This window comes from Acomys russatus, chromosome 13, assembly GCF_903995435.1.
Source record: "Acomys russatus chromosome 13, mAcoRus1.1, whole genome shotgun sequence".
Taxonomy (NCBI): domain Eukaryota; kingdom Metazoa; phylum Chordata; class Mammalia; order Rodentia; family Muridae; genus Acomys; species Acomys russatus.
The window spans coordinates 34,615,011-34,635,598 of record NC_067149.1 but is presented as its reverse complement, the minus strand read 5'-3'; the positions used below and the strand labels follow the sequence as shown (position 1 = coordinate 34,635,598).

Sequence of the window (20,588 nt, the reverse complement as noted above, 5' to 3'; positions counted from 1 at the left end):
ATGTTTGTTATTTTTACAAGCACTGTGTTAAGACACTTTCTGTTTTACCAGTCAGTAAAAGTCACTACAGGGTATTAATTTGAGAGCTTTTTTTCCCTTGACCTAGAACTCCTGTTAGTGAAAACCAATAAAGGTAAGGCATATTGAACATCGTGTCAGGAAATGCTGACATCTGAAATTATAGCTTTCATAATGTGAGGTAGCAGTTATCTTGGCTGTTACTAAGGATATCTTACCTGAGCCTCTCAGGCTTATTTCATTAGAAATGCTTCCCTTTAGCAGGAAAAGTCTGATGTGTTAAAAATTTAGAAGACTATTGCAGTGCCTGCTTTCATTGTCATGATCACGGATAAAAATTCATTTATACGGGGAGGAGATGTGAGGGAAAAAGAAACAGGATTACTTTGAAGAAAACGGGTATAACACTGATAAGTTTTGAGAGAGAGAGAGAGAGAAAGGAGGAATTGGCTGTTTACAGCTGTTGTGTTGTTATTTCTCCAACTTCAGCAGTAATAGCAGTATGTTATGTAAGACATTGTAAGATAAGATACAATAATGAAGCAAGAGTATCTGGTATTAATTTTCAGAAATTATTCATTTAATGAAGGTCTTTTCATTGGCTGCACTGGAATTAGACGTGGAAAATGCCCGGCCACTCAAATAATGTTGAAGTAAAATCTGCATTCATTGACTCATTTAATAAAAACGGTGTTATGTAAGTGCTAAGGGTCTACCTATGCTTTTTCATATTCTAGACAATCTTCTCCCACTGAGCTACATCCCAGCCCTGTAAGTCATTTCAATTACTATCAAGCTGCAGAAACATTTCTTTTGTTGTCTGAAGAGATCTGAGGTAGTGTCCAAGTCGACACACATAGACACAGATACGTGAGCGTTCACACACCTGATAGTTGTTTTTAAGTGTGGAGGAGGCACACCCCAGGTGGAAGCCATGCACACAGCCCCTAACGCTGAACTTCTGAACGTTTCTGGGAACAACTCCACACCTTTCATCTCCAGGTCTCAGCCGGAGCTGTTGCAGTGCCCTTTTGTACTAAAAGTGTCTTCTTCCCTTATTCACCTTACCCAGCGTTCTACTCTGCATCTGGAGGGAGAAACACGCTTTGCAAGGTGTGTATGCCTATGTTTCTTTGTCCTCCCCTGGCCTGTTCTCGTTGCCATCCTTCAGATAGTAGATTATCCTCTCCCACACTCAAAGTACCACAAATTTGCCCTGAGTTTTAAAGGCCGTTTATGTTTTCTCGCATTACAAGTTGCTATCAAAGTAAGTTTCTTGTCACGTTGACCTTTTGGAAAAAACAGTGGTGGGGATCTAACCCAGCACTTCCTCCATAACATTCTACCACCAAACCTCTAATCTAAAACACACAATGCAACTAGTAGTGTTTATGTTTGCTAATAATTTCTTAGACTTTTCCTGTCCTGGTCTGGTCTAATGTCCTGGATACTGACCACTGACCTCTCCTTCTTTCTTTCTTTTCTTCTAGCTCTGCACAATTGCTCAGTGGACTCTAGCAGGAAGATCCATCTTTCCCTGTGTGTATTGGTAAATTTCTCAATTAAATATTGATTTACATGTCATCGGCCCCCAACAGCCATGAATCTACAACCCAAGAGCAAAGCTCCATATGCTTGCATTCTTAGCATGCAAGAGATCATAAGCATTTGCTAAATGACCAACTCCCTGATCTTATGTTGGAACATAGATGCCAGCTTTCCTTAGAAATGATAATGTGATGACCTGGATTTTTGTCTTCCATGTTTCCCACAGTATTGGATCATCATGGTGCCAACATTACTAATTCTTGTAGGGGCTTTGACAACATTGCAAGCTGACTTACTTCTTAACAAAAACTGTAAGGATCTTCTATTCAATAATGTTTGATTTTTCTTAAGGTACATTAAAAAAATAGGTAATAGGATTTTCTCCTAAGTAAGCATTCATTTGGTAACTTTTTATAAAACAGTATAAACTCCTGAGATTTAAGAAAGCAGTGTGGGCAGAAATGTAAATTCAACGGGAAATTCAATTCTAAGGGTACACCTGGGCATCTTGGAAGAAAGCAGCCACTGTAGGTCACACTTAGGATTTCCATCTCCACCAGGAATTTTTTAAAAGGCCTCACAAGAAGCAAGAATAAACTTCTACCATTTCTCTTTTCTTTTTTCCCCTGAAACTTGTTGACCTAAGGTTTTAGTATGATAACAACGGTTAAGAGAGAAAAACTGTCTGATGTCACCAGCCCTCTTTATAGAGAGGCAAGAACTCTCTCTATATGCTGTGCATCTAGAGCAATAAAATTTGGGGTTTAGTAGCTAATTTAGATTCAAAAAGCCACAGTAGCCAGTGACTGCTGGAATAAAGGTGATCTACATAGACACCCTGGAAACCCTCGCGTGCCAAATGCAGGTGCAGTGTAATAAAGGGCCTTTAAAGGTCAGGGGAAAACATTGACAATTGAGTAAATGAATAAATTAAAGATTATTAAATGTGTACCACAATGGATACTGTTGCTCTGGTTTAGGTGAGAAATTATAAGAAGTTGTTTAGACATCTGCCAGAAAAACATAACAAAATAAGATGTGAATTATCTTTGTTTTTAACCATACAAGTCCTTTGAATTTTTTTTTTTTTTTACTTTCTTCTTTTTGCTCATTGTGTTTCATAGAATTTCTACAATAAATGGTTACTAATTCTTTAATTAAATGAACTATTTTATTTTGGAGGCAAATCTTTTTTGGTATTCAAATACTTTTGAATATGGCTCATAATGAGAAATGCATACATTTTACATCCTGAATCACCGATCTTATAAATAAGTAGGTACTTTTATGCGATGGAAATCAGACGTCTATGAGACAATTGTTATCATGTTTGCTATAACCCTCACTCCTGGTATGTAATATTTATCATCTATACTACTGTGAAAAAAGAAGCGGGTTCGAGCTTCCACAGTTATCACATTCCATTCATTGGTTATGACTCTTAGCTTGAAAACTGTAGCTTTAATGAATAACAATATGGTTGGATGTTCATATTCAAGAAAAACACGTGAAATGTACAGGCAACCCCTGAATAATGAGCTAGCAATAGTTTTAAGGAGACTTTCGCCAAATTATTTCAGTATTATATATTCTAATAAGACACAACAAACCAGTATGTGATTTAATAAAATGGTAAGGTCTGGGAATGTAGCTCAGTGGCTATATATCTGTCCCACAGTCACTGACCCTGAGTTTCAGCCCCAGCACCATATGCAAAAAGTACTCTTTATGAACAGCTGAATGTTGTATCATTCATTTTTGTTTTTACTTAATAGTTTCACTTCTACCACCTGTCAATTTTACGATTAAAGCCATTGGATTAGCTCAAGTTCTTTTACATTGGCACCCAAATCCTGACCAAGAGCAAAGGAATATTGATCTCCAATATTATGTGAAAATAAGTGCTCCACAAGAGGATGAAGTAAGTGTTGTGTCTGATGGCAATCGTTACAGAGAGCGGACATTCATGTTTAAAATGCGTTTTTCTTCATGAAGTGAAATTCTTGATAAATACCAGCAAATTACTAAAGATCCTCTTGTTGTATTACCATAGCATCTGTAAAGTTAATTAGACCTATGCTTATTATCCAAAATGAAACAGTAGCATAGAAGGCTTTAGCTCAAGGAAAATTCTCTCCTTTACAAAAGAACACTCCCTATTGCCCCCACATTTTTCCTTCCCTCCCTACCTCCCCTTCATGTGTGTGTGTGTGTGTGTGTGTGTGTGTGTGTGTGAGAGAGAGAGAGAGAGAGAGAGAGAGAGAGAGAGAGAGACAGAGACAGAGACAGAGACAGAGACAGAGAGACAGAGACAGAGAGAGAGATAGAGACAGAGAGACAGAGATAGAGACAAAGAAAGAATATATATTGGCTATGTACTTGTTGGTGTGGGTGTGTGCACTTGTACATGTAGGAGTATGAAGCTCACAGGTTGACACATTCTTTAACCACTCTCCAAGACCTTTTGTTTTATTTTTGTTGTTGTTGTTGTTGTGAGAAGTCTCTCAGTGAATAGAAAACTTATCAATTTTACTAGGCTATGAGCCAATGACATTCAGGGATCCACCTGTCTCTGCCCTGTCCCCAGTGCTGGGATTACTGGTGCATGCTGCACGTGACTCCAATTTTACATGTGTTTTGGGGACTCAAACTCAAGTTGTTGTGTTCACACAGCAGAAACCATTGACTGAGCCATCTTCCCAACCTCTTCACCAACTTTTGAATTGTAATGTATTTGATAATGCTGTTTACATATCTCCTAAAATGTCAATAAAACTAGAAGAAAGCAGTGAGAAATGACACAAGGAAAGATACAGGGTCAGAAAACCCAAGGTCAAGGCCAAGTGCATTTACTACCTATGTTTATATCCTTGGGTCTTGAGTTGGTTTCCTGGAGTCTCTGATTTGTAATAGGGGTGTGCTATTTATGCCTATTGTGTATCATATTTGTAGTAAGGTGAAATAAAGGGAGATATGATTTGTATTAACCATTTTACAGTATATATAAAATTTTAAGGAATTTCCTGTCAAGAAGTTGCTCATGGAGAGGAGCTGAATTAAGATGAGAATCAAAGGCAACTTGAGCCTTAATTACAACATGCTCTTTGTTGTTAAAAGAGGAATATTTTAGCTGGGTAGTGGTGGTGCATGCCTTTAGCACCAGCACTTGGAAGACAAAGGCAGGTGGATCTCTGAGGCCAGCCTGGTCTATAGAGTGAGTTCAAGAAGAGCCAAGGCTACACAGAGAAACCTTCTCAAAAAACCTAAAAAGAGAAAAAAGAGGAATATGGTCACATGTCACTGAGAAACTATATTAATATTACAATGGTCCTTTTCTAAGAAAATTACTTCATTACATTTTTAAAGTGGAGTCAAGGGCCTATTTGATTAATGTTTTTCTCTAACATGCCGCAACTGGTGGGTTTCATTTTAGTATTACACCAGGAAGACTGAAAGCAAATATGTGATCCCACTTCATGAAGGCTTTGAAGCTAGTGTGAGGACCACCTTGAGGAGCAGCCATTCTCCCCTGGCTAGCAGTTGGGTTTCTGCTGAACTCAAAGCTCCACCAGGTAAAGGAGTCATGGGTCAGCCAAGTTACGGATTTTACTTCTCAAAACAGGAAAGAAAAGCCACTTTTCATTAGCCCAGCACCACGCCTTCCAACCCCCTTCCACAGAATCTACACTCTAACCATGGCTGTCACAGGCCGTCCTTCTGGCACACCCTACAAGTCACACCCTACACCCTACAAGTCACCCCCGAATCTATATTGGCCTCCAGTGGGAGCTGAGGCTTCTAATACACATGAGCAGAGATAGCTCTGACTAAGCATTTTTAACACAGAGAAACACAGAAACACAATGGGAAATAAGAAAGAGGCAGGCCATCATACCCTAGGATATGTCACTTTTCTAAATGATATATGTCATAGTCCCACATCTATTAGTGTTTTTCAAGTCTTTCTCCTCCACTTCATCAGAGAAGAAGACCATGCCTCCTGTATTATTAGTCAGCTTTCTTTTCACGATAACAAATATGTAAGAAAATGCACCTATTTTGGTTTTTGGTTTTGATGGGGGTTTCCACTCATGACCTGTCAGGCCTCCTGTTTTTAGGCTATGTGACAACACTGTACATCATGCCAGAAGCAGGTGGTAGAGGTCTATAGCCAGAAAGCAGTAGGAAGGCATAAGAAGGGCAAGGGTCCAGCTATCATGCCCTTTAAGGATATGTCCCCAAACACTTCTCAGAAGGCCCCAAATTAGAAAGGACTCTTCACTTCCCAACAAGACTAAGGGCTGCAGAAAAAAAGTCTTTAAAAAATAAACCCTGGGGCACAGTCAGCTCAAATCCTGCCTGAACTGTGTTGCCAACAACACAGATGCTTGCATTTACTCACCATTCTCCAGTGAGTTTCCAACAGGCTTGACCCTAAGTAAGGAAGTACTTCAAAGAATATAGATGAATATAAATATGGCTGATTGTATACCTTGCATTAAGCTATTATTCTACCTCTACTGAATAATTGGACTTTCTCTATATGATATTTCTTCAGTGTTCAGTTTCTACAGTTCTAATTATTCTGAGTATCCCCAATACATGTTGACATTAATCAAGTGAAAAGTTACTTCTTGGGTGGGGACAAGGAAATTTCCAAGTTACTTTGACATTATGTAGATGTCATTATGTGGATGTTTTGCATGCATACCCAGAGTGAAGGGGGAAGGCCTGTATCCATTGGCTTCCCATTCAGGGAGTCAACTAATTATGGATCAAAAGCATTCTAAGGCAAAAGCACTAAAGCATCAATACTGCTCATGAACTGATTGTTTCATGCCACTATTTTCTAAATAATACAGTCTAAGAACTATTTGCAGGATACTTACGTTAAGTATTCTAAGTAATCTAAAAAGGATATAATTAGACTGGAGGCTGTGTAAGTTATATGCAAAATGACACCATATAAAAGACCTGAGCAGCTGAAGGTTTTAGTGTGGGGGAAAGTTCTGGAACCAATACCAGAGATAAAGAGGCAGAATTGTATAGATTATGTGTATATGTCATATATAACATGCATATAAGTATCACAAGGCAAACTAAGAAGTCACTTTCCTATCTCCAACTCATACATGGCAATAGAAGGTTCTCTTTTCTCACCACTTTTCTCTGTCCATTGAAAGACACTCAATTACACTATTAAAGAATTAATCTATAGCTGTTGTAAGAAAAAATTATTCTTCTGTCTAGGTGGGGGGGGGAATGGCACACACCTTTAATTTCAGCACTTGGGAGGAAAGACAGGAAGATCTCTGTGAGATCAAGGCCAGCCTGGTCTACAAAGTGAGTTTCAGGACACAGAGAAACTCCGTCTTGAAAAAGCAGCAAACAAAACATGCAAATAAAAACTCTTCCATTATTCATGGTTTCCTCTTTAGAAAGGCTCTCCTTTTGACTCAGCCCCTAAAATATGGGGGGGGGGTGTCTTCTCCTTTGAGGAACAACAGCAAGCTTGTTAGACAGAGCGTTCTTGGTAACACAAACATAAGTTTGGGAGATCTAGTGCAAACAAACATTTGAAATCTCAGATTTTTAAGTTATGGTATGTTAGGGAGATTTTTGCAAGCTTTTGTGTAATGGTAAGATCTTGGGGGTATTGCAAAAATTCATCTCCTGAGCAATAATTCCTGCAATCCAAGAGACATGGATGCTAAGGAATTGCTCATATGGTTCGGGAGGGAAGGGGACTTTGGAGAGCTTCCTTGACCTAACCTCTCACTTACAAGCAGAGAAAACAGAATCCAGACATTATATGGGGCAATCCATCACAGTCAGGCACTGTTAAATGTACCACCGGAATGCTTATGTTGTTAGACACGAGACACTAGACTTGAAGTTTCAGACATCCATCTCACTGACACATACCCATACCTTCATCTAACGCAGCTGTAAAGTTCTTTTATGTCAAAACCTGAGGCTTTATAACTCTAGTTTCATTTCTCTAGTAAATTTGCCCTTGCAAATGAGATTCTATAAATGGATGCTTGTAGTCGTCCACAATTAATATCTCAAGCAAAAGCACAAACGTAAGAAGCCATAATGGCACTGTTTTGTTCTTTTTATCTGTGGTCCCCTAGGGTCTTCTGGAACCTCGGTTATAAATTTAACTTGTACCACAAACACTGTCATGAGTAGCCACACCAACTTAAGGCCATATCAAGTGTCTCTTCGTTGCACCTGGCTTGTTGGCAAGGATGCCCCTGAGGACACACAGTATTTCCTATACTATCGGTCAGTATCTATTTTTACTTATGCAAACGATCCATTTCCTCTTCGCTTATAAAGACTAATGGGCATTCCCATGTAGGTTTGGTGTTTGGACTGAAGAATGCAAAGAATACAGCAGAGATGCACTGAACAGAAATACTGCATGCTGGTTTCCCAGGACATTCATCAACAGCAAAGGATTTGAGCAGCTTGCAGTGCACATTAATGGTTCAAGCAAGCATGCTGCAATCAAGCCCTTTGATCAGCTGTTCACTCCACATGTCATTGGTAAGAGACTTATCCCAATGCAGGAATAATGAAGTTGTGCAATCTTGGCACTGGACAGCATCTTCCTACCTCTCAAGTGTTAAATAGCCATCTAACAAACATAGGAAAACCATTGAGACAGAATTCCCAGCTTTAACCAAATCACATCTCCAACATATCCTTTTGAGGGTAGAGTTCCCCCGAGCTGAGAATGACTGTACCAGGAAAAGTAAACTCGTTTTTTTTAGAACAGAAGTCATGATGGTGTTGATTTGTTCTAGCTTTTTTCATGAAATGTCTGTCTACTGGTCTTGCAATAGATTGTACCCAGAACACTTCTTAGCCTTTCCCCAACTTATGGTCCCTCAGCAGTCCAAAGGTTTTCCACAATGTGGCTCTTATTTCAAAGATAACTATCTCCAATCCTCATTGATACTTCATCGTTGTTTGAACTCCTCATTAGGCTTTCATACAATATGTTCATAGGTCTCTCTTTCTCTCTGCCTTCCTCTTGCCTTCCCCATGCCATTCTTCCTCTCTCATTTTTTCATATGTGTAGTGGATCATGTTTGTACATGTGTGCTTGTCCATGCAGAAGCCTGTGATGACCATTTGGGGTAATGATTTCTGTTCTTTATACGTGTAAGTCTATTTGGCACAGCCATACCGAGAACCTCATGGGAAGCCACTCACTTCCTGTGGCTTTGAGATTGGTTGACTGATACCTAATGGTAAACCTTGAGAAGAGAGTATCTTAGAAATGGTGGGTTGGGGCTACCATCCCTGATCATTGTACAGACTTGCCTCTGACCTCTCCTCTTATTACCTAGATCAAGTAAATCCTCCAATGAATGTCACAGTTGAGACTGAAGAAACTTCTCTCTATATCCAATGGGAGAAACCAGTTTCTGCTTTTCCAGGCCATTGCTTTAACTATGAATTGAAAATTTGCAACACAAAGAATGGTTACCTTCAGGTAATTCTTCATATCATTCCAGTATTCCATGATAGACATTTCTTATTTGTGAAGCATTTAAAATAGTGGTTGTCAGCCTTCCTAATTCTATGATCTTTAATACAGTTCCTCATGTTGTGGTGATCCCTAACCATAAAGTTATTTTCATGGTTACTAGTAGTTATGCTACTGTTATGAATCATGTTGTAAATATTTTTAGACATAGAGGTTTGAAAAGGGGATCACAACGTACAGGTTGAGAATTGCTGATTTAAAATATTCAGTATTGAATGCTCTAAGGCTTTTGTTTGTTGTTTTCTTGTTGTTGTTGCTTATTTGTTTTTTGTACTAGCAAAGTCAAGGTTGACTTACATCTGCCCTAGTTATTACAGAAATAGTAAAATCTTACAGGACTCTTATTTTGAAAGAAGATATTTTGGTTTCAAAATAATACATAGGATAAAATTAAATTCATCTGTAAGAGCTTTGCTAAAAATACAAATGATACTACTACTAGGGAAGTTGGGAAGGCAAATTTTCCAAATTTTAAAAAATCCTAAGAGCCTGTAATTCTCCTTCTAGGTCTACATGCAAATGATTTCAAAACAGGGTCTCAAAAAGATGCTTAGACCCCCATGGTCACTGTAGCATTACTCACACCTAGGCAAGAGCTGAAGCCGCCCCAAAATCCATAAATGAGTAGAGCCAGGCTTGGTGACACACATCTCTCATTCCAGCATCCAGCAGGGAGGCTAAGATAGAAAGAATGCTATAAATCTGAAGCTAGTCTGGACTAGCAAGATTCTTACCTGAAAACAAACAATTCAAACCTCAAAACCTATAGAATATGAATAGAAAAGCAAACTGTGATGTGTGTGTGTGCACATACACACAGAGATATTATTCAGTCTTTGACAGGAAATTCTGATACATGTTACGATATGAATAAACCTAAGAACAGAAAGCAAGGTGAAATAAACGGCTCACAAAGGACCAAACGTATATGATTCTGCCTTTATGAGATGCTAAGGATAGCAAAACATACATAAACAGAAAGTAATACAATGGCTGCCAGGAAATGGGGAATGAAAAATGAGGAACCATTGTCTAATGGAAACAAACAGGCTGTGAATTTTTGACTATTGGGTGATGGGAATTGAACCAAGGGTCTCATGCATGCAGAACATGAGCCATACCCCCAACCAGGAACCTCTTAGCCTTGCAAGATAAAGTGTGTTGCGGTCTGCTTGCACAACGGTGTGGTTGTTTAACATTTCTGGCCTGCACACTTGAAAACAGTGCAGAAGGCAGGCATATCTTATATCCATGGAGTTTTGCTATGTTATTTTAGCCCACAATAACTGTCGAATAATTAGGTTTCTCATTTTATTGGCAAGTAAGTCCCCTTCCCCCAAAGATGAATAACTTCTCATAATCACAAAACTAAAGAAAACACAGAGAAGTCAGAATTCAACCTCATGTCTTACAAATAAAAGAAACCGAGAGCCTGTGAGGTGGCTCAGCAGGTAAAGGCATTTGCTGCTAAGAAGGTTTTCCTGGCTTTGATTCTTGGAACCCACACAGTAGAATGAGAGAATAGATTGTACATACACAGCTAAAATAAGTGTAAAAGTAATGAAAAGAGACAAATTAAGACAGTTTAATTAAATTTAACTAATATCTACAAATTGTTTGCTTAAGGTAGTACATACAGAAAAATAAGGCCCCGTTTTTGCAGTCTGGGATAAACCGACTCACATGTACTTTTCATTTTTAAATTATGTACCAAATCATAGCACACATTACTTTAACTTTCCTGTGAGCTGCCAAGCTGGTCATTCACATAAAAACAAATGGGTATATGAGATGAGTCCTGCTCTGGCAAATAACTCCAGAACCTCCCTACCATAGGAAAGATCAACATAACGCAGAGATTGCAGGGAGGCAGGAGGAGCCTTGTTGCCTCCACAGCACAGAGCTGCATGCAGCCTCAGGAATGGGTGTCAGACAGAAACTTGTTTCCTGAGGAAACAAGAGGAGAATGTCATAGTGTGTACTTCCAGAAATATCCTCTGTGAGGGACCGGCTTTCTTTCATAAATTTCTAATCTACCATAAATTAGCACTTTCATACATTAAAAAGGATTAACTATTATTAAGCAAACAAACAAATATAGCCAAAGATAGAAAAATACAAGGAAATTCATCACGTGCTTGGATGTCACAGCAATGGCCATCGCTCTGGCTCTCCCAATCTCTGGCACTCCCAGTCTTTAAAGTATGATTTCACTGTCTGCCTGACCTTATCATAGAATGTAATCAGCACTTCCTGAGTACCAGTCCACAACCACACTAAGCCTGGTAGGGGTGTGAGGAAAATGAATTACCCAGAGGCTTGAGAGTCCCTGCTTCCTTCAGCCGAGTGGTAGTGATTAAGCTGGCCTGCACACAAGGCTAAAACTAGACTTGTAACACTGTACCTTACATCAGAATTTCAGAATGGCTCTGTGAGGCTTTTATTAAAAGTCAAACCGTGCCTATTTTAAAACCACAGCCATGGGCAATGAGCAGCACCAAAGGATTTTAAGTGATAGAAAAGTGTAGCATTTGCAGGGTAGAAGGGTAATCTTGGTAGCAGTGTGAAAGTTGGATGTAAGGGAGGACCATGTGAATACAGGGATATGAGCTACTCTGACAGTCGAAGCAATAGATCAGGAAAGCCCACATGGGATGTGGTCACTGGGCAGGGCTGAACAGCTACAAATTACATGCTGTTTAGGACTGTGACTTACCAGTATGGAAGGGCAAAGTAATAGAGAGATTATGTATGCTGCTGAAGGTGGCTCCAGTTTTCTATATGAAACATTAATTTGTCTACATAGCATTACCTACCCTTCAGCAGACCATTTTATACATTTAGTTGCAAGATCACTTTTTCCCTCGGGGTAACTGCCAAGACACCACCCTGGAACAGTGTAGAATAAACTCATGACTACTCCCTATTGACTTTAGATTACTTGCTACATAATGAGGCACATGACCTCTCAAGTTCATACTTCCTATAAATTATATGGCTAGCATTATTATAATGTTATTTTTTTCCCATTTAGGTGGAAAGACTGAGCACCAACAAGTTCATATCAAAAATTGATGCTGTCTCTCCATATTCCATTCAAGTGAGAGCTGCTGTGAGCTCATCGTGCAGAATGTCAGGAAGCTGGGGCGAGTGGAGTCAGCCTATTTATGTGGGTGAGTCCCTATTGTATAGCTAAAAGCAGTGGCAACAGATGATCCTGGAAAGTGTACATGTTCATTCAGGTCTTAAGATGGCTTCATTTTTATTCTGACTCATCTTCCATCCATCTACTGTGTCATTAGTTGTGTATCTTTGGTTTTGTGCAGGGTTAGTACTTATGTCACGGCTCAGTCAGGATGCCAAGCAGTGCATCATACAATTGCTCCCTTAGCCTTTTAGAACACACCCATCCTCTTTTCTCCTCATCTTTAGCCCATGGAAAGAACTAACCTGGCCTTCACCACCATAATTTTGCCACATTCCGGTGTCAATGATTATTTTTGTTTGTTTATAAAAGATTTGACATTGAATAATATTAAGGTCCATGAAACCTGGATCAATCCCGGACCATTTAGCCTAACAGCTAGTATATAGGTATAGTAATTTATGCATCTGTCAGGCATCTTTGTTGGTCTTGTACCTATTTTAATTTATGATCAAATTGACTTGTTTATTTGGTAAATGAGTATCATACATGACAAGTAACAGGGAAGGGGTAGTAACCATGGATACAGGGGTCTATTTCTTAGATAAAGTAAACTACTGGTATAAATAGATATTTGCAAAACACCATCCTAGATGATTTTTCATGTATTCTCTTGGCTAAGGCTAGGAAGAAACCCATTGTTCAGATAAGAATGTATATTTGGAAAGCTTAGGAGATTTGCTTACCACTGCAAGCATCAGAGATGTAGTGAACCCTAAGTTCACTTATTCTAGAGCCTAGTCTCTTAGCACCTCTGTCATGGTGTGAGAGGGCCCTACATGTTTCAAGGAGCTTAGTAAATTAGACTAGCACAGAGGACTTTGTGGTTAAATCTGTTTACATTACCTCTCACAAAACCTATGGGGTATTCCAGAACAACTTAGACAGCATACATAAGGAGAAATTTCTCTTAGGCACATGCTAAAAATTTCTACTAAAGTAATTCATTTACTTGGGCTACAGGGTAGGTCATTAGGCAGTGCCAAAATTCTTGGGCAGTGAACCATTAGCCTGTGTGGTGTGAGTCAGAGTTGATACATATCAGGTACATTTCCAGGGAGACAGGAATGGCAGAAGGGCTCAAGAGGTGGAATGCAGATCTGGGTCTGTAAGAAGTCTGATTTTCCTGCCCTGTATTCCTTTTTTTTTTTTTTTTTTTTTTAAGTAATTTAATCAGATTACCTCTCACTTATTATCCCCTCACTTGTATCTTCTCGTTCCCCCTCCCTCTTTCGTCCTATTCCCCTCCCACATGTCTGTGACAGAAGGGGACCTCCTCCCTCACCATATGATCACAGCCTATCAAGTCTCATTTTCGTAGCCTGCTTACCCTTCCTTTGAGTGCCACCAGGCCTCCCCACCAAGGGGAAGTTGTCAAATAGGGGGCACAAGAGTTCATGTCAGAGTCAGTCCCCACTCTCCACACAACTGTGGAGAATGTGCTATCCATTGGCTAGATCTGAATAGGGGTTCTAGGTTTACTATATGCATTGTCCTTGGTTGGTACAGTAGTTTGAGAAGACCCCCCCAGATCCGCCAGCCTTGATGGCCTTCTTGTAGGTTTCTAGGACCCTATGGATCCTTCTATTTCCCCATTCTCCCATACTTCTTTCACCTGGAGTCCCAATAGGAAGTCCCAGTATCTATCCCAATCTCCTGCTAAATGAAGACTTTCAGAGGACACTCCTGTTGCTGCCCTGTATTGCTACAGGAGAGTGGTGCACCCTACAGTTGTTCAATACACAACCAACACTGCCTTGTGCCGTAGCCCTGACAACAATGGGGGAAGGGGAGGTGGGCTCAGAGCAGCAACATGAGCTTCCTGGGAGGAGAGGAACTGAAAGGCCAGTAAAGGGAACTGAAAGTTGGACAGACTCACCTACTTTATAATTTTGTTGAGGTGAATCTTCCTCTCCCTCCCTTTCTCCCCAGGTTGACACCCCAACTGAACTCAGCTGACCTGGTCTAGGACCTCTCTAAAAAAATGCTTCATTTTTACAAATAAAATACACCCTGTGCCCCAAGAGAAAAACAAGACTCATTAGTCTCAGGGAATTTTTAACAAGAGTAATAATTTTGTCAAATACTGTGCCAGACGCTTCGTCTATTTGTATTCCATAGAATACTTTACAAAATGTTTTATATTGTTTCTCAAGTACACAAACCTCCTTGGTCTGAAATTATTGATGCTTCTCATTGTTGTCACAACAATACAACCTAAACAAATTTAGAACAAAAATTAATATGGACCAAGAGACCTCAGATGAATATGGTAGAGATCAAAGTCAGAGTCCTGGCTAAGAAGCCAATAGTGCTCTTTGGGTGCTTCAGTTCTGACGTGATGGTCAGTATTGACTATTGACACTTTAGAGCTTAAGAGGGTGAGGAGGGAGCAGTCACAGACAAAATAAGGAGATCTGGATTTTAGCCAAGGCTCTGCCAATGTATAGTTCAATGAACCAAGAGAGAGATGGTTCAGTAATCAGAGAACACAGTACATTTCAGAGAAGGATTCGGAGAATAAACTCAGGTTGTAAGAGGGAGTGGCAATCCGCCACCATGCAGGAGACTGAATGAAGTACCAAGCCAGTCTGGGTTTTACTACTTGGACCTAGTTCCTAACACCTAACCTTTCTGGGTTCAATTCCCTCGCCTGTAAATGCGACTCTTCATTCTCTGATTGCTTCTAACTCTGCTCTTCTTATTGCTCCACTCTCCAATTCTCACCACTGAAGGACTGGGACTAAGACTGCGATCCATCTCGAGAGTTTATTTTAAGCTTGTTTTTAACTTATTATTCAGTTTCCACTCCCCGGCGCTCTTACCATTTCCTAACTAACTGCTTCCAGGCTTGGCTCTGGCCTCATTATATACCCTCCTTCACCCAAGAGCACCTCATTGCCATTTGCTACAGCAAATCCTATTTCATTTATTGCCACCCATTTTATGAAGACGAGCTGATTAATAATAGCGCTTACCTTATAAATCCATCCTTTCTGGAATTTACTACCCTGCTCAGTTTAGGATCATTAGTGAATTTAATCAATGCAGACTCTCTGTTTTCATCAAGATGATTAATAACCATAATAGGAAGTCCAAGCCCCTCAGGGACACTTTGCATGGCTCTTCCTTACCCCTGGAGGATGCAGTAATAATTACGCTCAGCTTGCAGTCTATCAGGCAGTTTTGCTGCTGTGTTCATTTCCTTCAAACACTCTTCATTCTCTCCTATCTTGCCTTAAAACTGGCCCCTGAGAGCCCTCCTGGATTTTCACTAGAGGGCTCAACAGAAATATCATTTATGCCTTTGATATTATGTTCACCCCCGTTATTTTAATTAAGGTAAGGAAATGGAAGCCTGGAGATATTAAATGACTCAGTCATTGTCAAATAGCCAAGAAGTGGCTATTAATGTGTAATTTCCCCCAAATAAGTGACATATGAACCAATTAGCAAATTAGAATAGTTTAAATTAACTAATCAACCTATTATAGCCCAAGGTTATTACATAAAAAATGAGGCAGAGAGGAAGTCGGATTGATGGTGTAGGGAGCTGGGGTGGGAGGAGATGGCTTCTGCTGTACTTGGCAAGGCCCTTGATCAGTCCAACAGGCACAGGGGTATAGATACAGTGAGCGGTACAGCAGTACAGTAGAGCAAATAGGCTTTCCCTTCCTCCTGGAGATTTGCCTTGAATCTTGCCCTGGGATTTTCAAAGTATGGATCATCATCATGATCATCATCTTCTCCTTCCCCTCCTCCTCCTCCATCTTCATAAGTGATAGCAGAAGTTTTGTTTTATCAGTACTTGTTGTCAACTGCCCTCCATCTGCTAGCTTCTGCTTTAAGAGCTGAATTTCCCAATTTCGAATGTCTTTTTCCTTCTCAAACTTGAAGTTCCGGGTTCTTCTGTTCCGTTGTTATCTCTGCCATCTCCTGTTTACTGGTCCCTAGAGCTTTGTTTTTTTGTTTTTTTTTTTTTTTTTTTTTTTCAAGTCTTCTTTTCTCTTCCACTCTGTGACATTCAAGTACTGAGTGTGAAATAAACAATTATAGATATAAATGTTCCTCAGGTGCATCCTGACCCCAAGAAATGAGAATGTTGGCTGCATTATTTGTAGCTGTACCCCTGTTAGGATCTGACCTTTTGGTAAAAGCTTAGATTGACAAGCATGGGACTCAACAGTGGTTATCAACCCATGGGTCGAGACCCCCTCCCAAGTCATGTTTCAGATACCCTGTAGATCAGACATTTGCATTACAGTTCATAACAGTAGCAAAACTACAATTATGAAGTAGCAATGAAGTAATTTTATGGCTGAGGGTCACCATAACATGAGGGTATTAAAGGGTTGCAGCATTAGAAAAGTTGAGAGGCACTGCTTTATGCAAGCAATGCATTTGTTCCACTCTCACTGAAGGCTATATCTGCCACTCAGTTAGTGGCAATCAGCCAATCAGTGAAAAGATGTTCTTCCAAAAAACTTTCTTCAGGCTTAAGATGGGTAGCACTTAACCTGGAAAGCAGAAGAAGACTCGGTCACCCCAGTTTTCACATGGTTCAGTCAGCAGCATGGTCAGCATTAGGGTGACTATTGCTGTCTACTGGGACAAATCCTTCAGCTACAATGATACGCTACTCATAGGAGGTCCTGACATTTACTTTCCTGCTATGGTGTGAGTGTGTGTGTGTGTGTGTGTGTGTGTGTGTGTGTGTGTGTGTGTGTAGGGGAACATGTGTGGTAGGATGGGTGTCCAAGGAAAGGAAAAACCAATGTGATACTTAGAAGTGTGTCTGCATGGAAGGAAGGCTTTTCCCCTGCTGTGACTCAGTGTTCATGACAAGCGTTTGAAGCAACTTACCTCTACCTGAAGCGTGCTGACCCAAAAGCTTGGAGGAGGAGGAGACGAGCTCATTGCCTTCGTGTGCTACAGCCTATCAAAGAACCTCCCGTTCGTTCCAGTCTGTGCCCCTTCCTGCTCCTGTGCCTGGAGTTTTCTCACAGCCCCCTCTTCATCTGTCTGTCTCTTTGCCCCTCTCTGTCTCTCTCAGCTTTTCCAGCTCTTCTTAAATTCTTGGTGCCTCACATTTGACCATGTCCCCTGGAGGGGGAGACCTGGTGGCACTCAGAGGAAGGACAGCTGGTAGCCAAGAAGAGACTTGATACCCTATGAGAATATATAGGGGGACGTAATCCCCCTCAGGAACAGTCATAGGGGAGGGGAATAATGGGAAATTGGGGGGGGGAGGAATGGGAGGATACAAGGGATGGGATAAACATTGAGATGTAACAAGAATAAATAAATAATAAAAAAAAAAAAAAAGAAAAAAATTCTCACACTGTGGTGAGACAAGGGACAAAGCAGACAGGGGAAGAAAAAAGGGAAGCTGGTACACGGAAGGAGCCAGCTTCACTCTCTCTCGGCTTCCAAAAGAGTCCAAAGTTCCTTGAGGTCCGAGAAGGAAGACTCTGGGTCAAGACAGCGGCAAGAAAAGAAAATTCTTGGAAAGAAAAATAGGTGACCCAACAGCGACAAGGAAAACCCCACTTAGGCTACTGTCACAGCTGTAAAACTTTGGGTTTTCCTTTGCAAGTGGGGGATTTCAGCTGGGTAGACATTTCAGTTGAGTCAAACTGCTTCCTTTGACTCAGGCTTCTGTGGTTTCAAGCTTGGATGGATCTTGCCTGGTAAGCCTCAGGGCTGAACCGCCTTGGCTCTGTGGATTACTCCTCTGTCCTGAAGGACAGGTAGCAATAAGTTTTCAGGCTCTGTGCCCTAAGGCCAAGTCTCTTTCTTTCTTTCTTTCTTTTCCCAAGAGTTTTGAATTTATGTTTATTTCATGTGCATTGGTGCTTTGCCTGTGTCTGTCTGTGTGAGGGTGTTGTGTCCTCTAGAACTGGAATTATAGATACGTGTGAGCCATCTCGCTAGCCCAAGTTTTTTATTATTAATTTCAGGTGTGTTCATTTCTCTAGGTGGCCATACCAATCAATCCTCTGCACTTAACAACTTAGGCCAAGGAAGAACTATATTCCTGGGCCTGGCCCTGTGCAAGGCAAGTTTACTCATAGTATCTAGAATACCTGCCCAAATATCATTTTCTTACCAAACAGATGGGAAAAAAAGAAGGAAGAGATAGACCCAAACCTGGGAAACTGCTGGGCCTACTACCCAACAGCAAGACTGGCTTCATCCCTGTGTATGCTGACTGATGCTCTCTCGTCCCATTTGTTGTGTTCCAGCCAGTGAAACTGAGGCAAGGAGGTAGACCTTGCTTGGGCTATAGACTGCTGCAAAAATCTAACATCCTGCTAGCTCTTGGCCTGCTCAGGCTCCATCTGGGCCAAGCCATGGAGGCATTTATATTGACCTCTGCAGGGAGCTTTTATCTAAATGTTCCATGTGCACAATACTCATTCTGTGTCTCTCTGTGTGTGATATGTGAGTGTGTGTGTGTGTGTGTGTGTGTGTGTGTGTGTCTGATATGTGAGTGCATGTATATGTGTGCTTGCTTATGGATTTTTTAGTACAGGCATGCATGTGGCACAGTCCACTGTGGAAGTCAGAGGCCCATGTTTGGGTATTAGTTCTAGCATTAGTCTTTTTGGGGTTGTACAAATCAGGCTATTTGGCCCTCAGATTTCTACTAATTCTCCTATCTCTGCCTCCTATCTCCCTGCAGGGTTTTGCCAGGATTAACAATGCCTTTACGGCAGTGTTAGACTTTTATGTGGGGTCTGGAGATCTGAACTCAGGCTTTCAGGCTTGTATGCTAAACTATTGTACTCACTAAGCCACCCTGACAGCCCAGTGCAATGTTCATCTTAATTCAGAGCCTTGAGGTGTGGGACTGATAATGACTTCTGACCTCCTCCTTCCTTTATACCCAGAATGTCTGGTGTCTGCATCTCCTGACCCAAGGATTCCGACAACACTCCAATTGTGGTTTTCCCTTGAGACGATAAGGGAATCAACTCTATGCCTGTGTTCTGACACAATGCATTAATCCTAATCATAATTACCACAGATGTGGATTGATCGCCTCCTATGCACTGGCACAGATGCTAAGCGCTTTGGGTGTATTAACTCATTCACTCCTGGCCTCAGCTTCAAAGCAATACACAGAGTGCTCGACGAAGGTCACCTCAACACCAAGAGACAGAACTAGGCCCAAACCTTTCAGTCCTGACCCAGCACCCTCTTCAGCCAGCCAACAGGTTCTTCAGCAGGGTCATGAAAGCAGCCTCCATGGCTGCTCATAGTGGAGAATTCTGTGGCTGTGGGAGCCCTGAAAGGCACAGGTTCTTTGTAGGAAGCCAGCAGAGAAGAAACCTCTGCCCATTCTGATCCATCCAGTCTGGGCCTGGTGCTATGGAAACCCCCAGCATCCACTCACTCCAGAGATTGCTAAGTCATTCATGTAGGCAGTGCAGTCTCCATGACCTATGATCTTGCCTTGCTGTCCTTCCTTCACCTGACCCCAGTTTCCCCAGGAGAGTATAGCTTTGTGCTTTTTAAAAAATGGATCTTGGGTTTTATGCAAGGCATTTTACCACCCCTACCTTTTGTTCTCTGCCCCCCACTCCTGCTTCCCGTGAACCAGTTGATCTCACAGAGCCTACCTGAAAGGTGCCATAGAAAGCTCAGTCACAGAAGGTGACTTCTGACTTTTGCTTGAATTGGGAACCTTTTCTGAGTGACACCCCAGCTTTACCCTCCAACCAGAGGAAAGCCACGGGAAGCTAGTTAAGCCCCAGATCATAGACTAACGTATTGACAGCATCTTAATTACTCAACCCTATTGATGCCATTTAAACTTCTCCCACCACCTGCTGGTGTAAAAACACAGCAGGGCTGCTTTCTTTGAGTTCCATCAATTTGCTAATTACTGCTTTTGCTTGAAACCTATTGTTGAGTCACAGTCAGATTCAAAATCAATACTGAAGCAGTGAAAGTACAAACTTTGGTCCACTGTGTCAACTAAAGGGAACAGTCCTCTGAATCAAATCTACCTCCTTAGAGCTATCAGTCGCAACTAATAGATCACAGAATCCTGGAGGCAGAGACACTGAAGTACCAAGATGTGAGTCATTTGATAGAGCTCCCAAGTAGCCATAGGCTGCTAGAGGAAGCCAGCTTCTCAACACCTAGAGCTTTCCTGACTTCTATTGTCCCTATCCCATCCTATCCCACACACTGTACATTGCCCACAGGCTTTCCATGAGGTTCCTTGGTTTAAAGTTAACTAGC

General features: G+C 41.1%; 1 protein-coding gene across 1 annotated transcript in view; it reads left to right on the top strand.

The window, feature by feature from the left end:
- Positions 1–1,121: 1,121 nt before the first annotated feature.
- Positions 1,122–20,588, top strand: part of Il5ra (interleukin 5 receptor subunit alpha) — a 31,297-nt gene continuing 11,830 nt past the window's right edge. The window contains exons 1-8 of the mRNA XM_051155011.1: positions 1,122–1,567; positions 1,793–1,877; positions 3,342–3,487; positions 5,000–5,138; positions 7,704–7,857; positions 7,934–8,121; positions 8,931–9,076; positions 12,165–12,303. Coding sequence (XP_051010968.1) covers positions 1,457–1,567; positions 1,793–1,877; positions 3,342–3,487; positions 5,000–5,138; positions 7,704–7,857; positions 7,934–8,121; positions 8,931–9,076; positions 12,165–12,303 — 1,108 coding nt within the window. The 5' untranslated portion in view covers positions 1,122–1,456. The remainder of the gene's footprint in view (positions 1,568–1,792; positions 1,878–3,341; positions 3,488–4,999; positions 5,139–7,703; positions 7,858–7,933; positions 8,122–8,930; positions 9,077–12,164; positions 12,304–20,588) is intronic.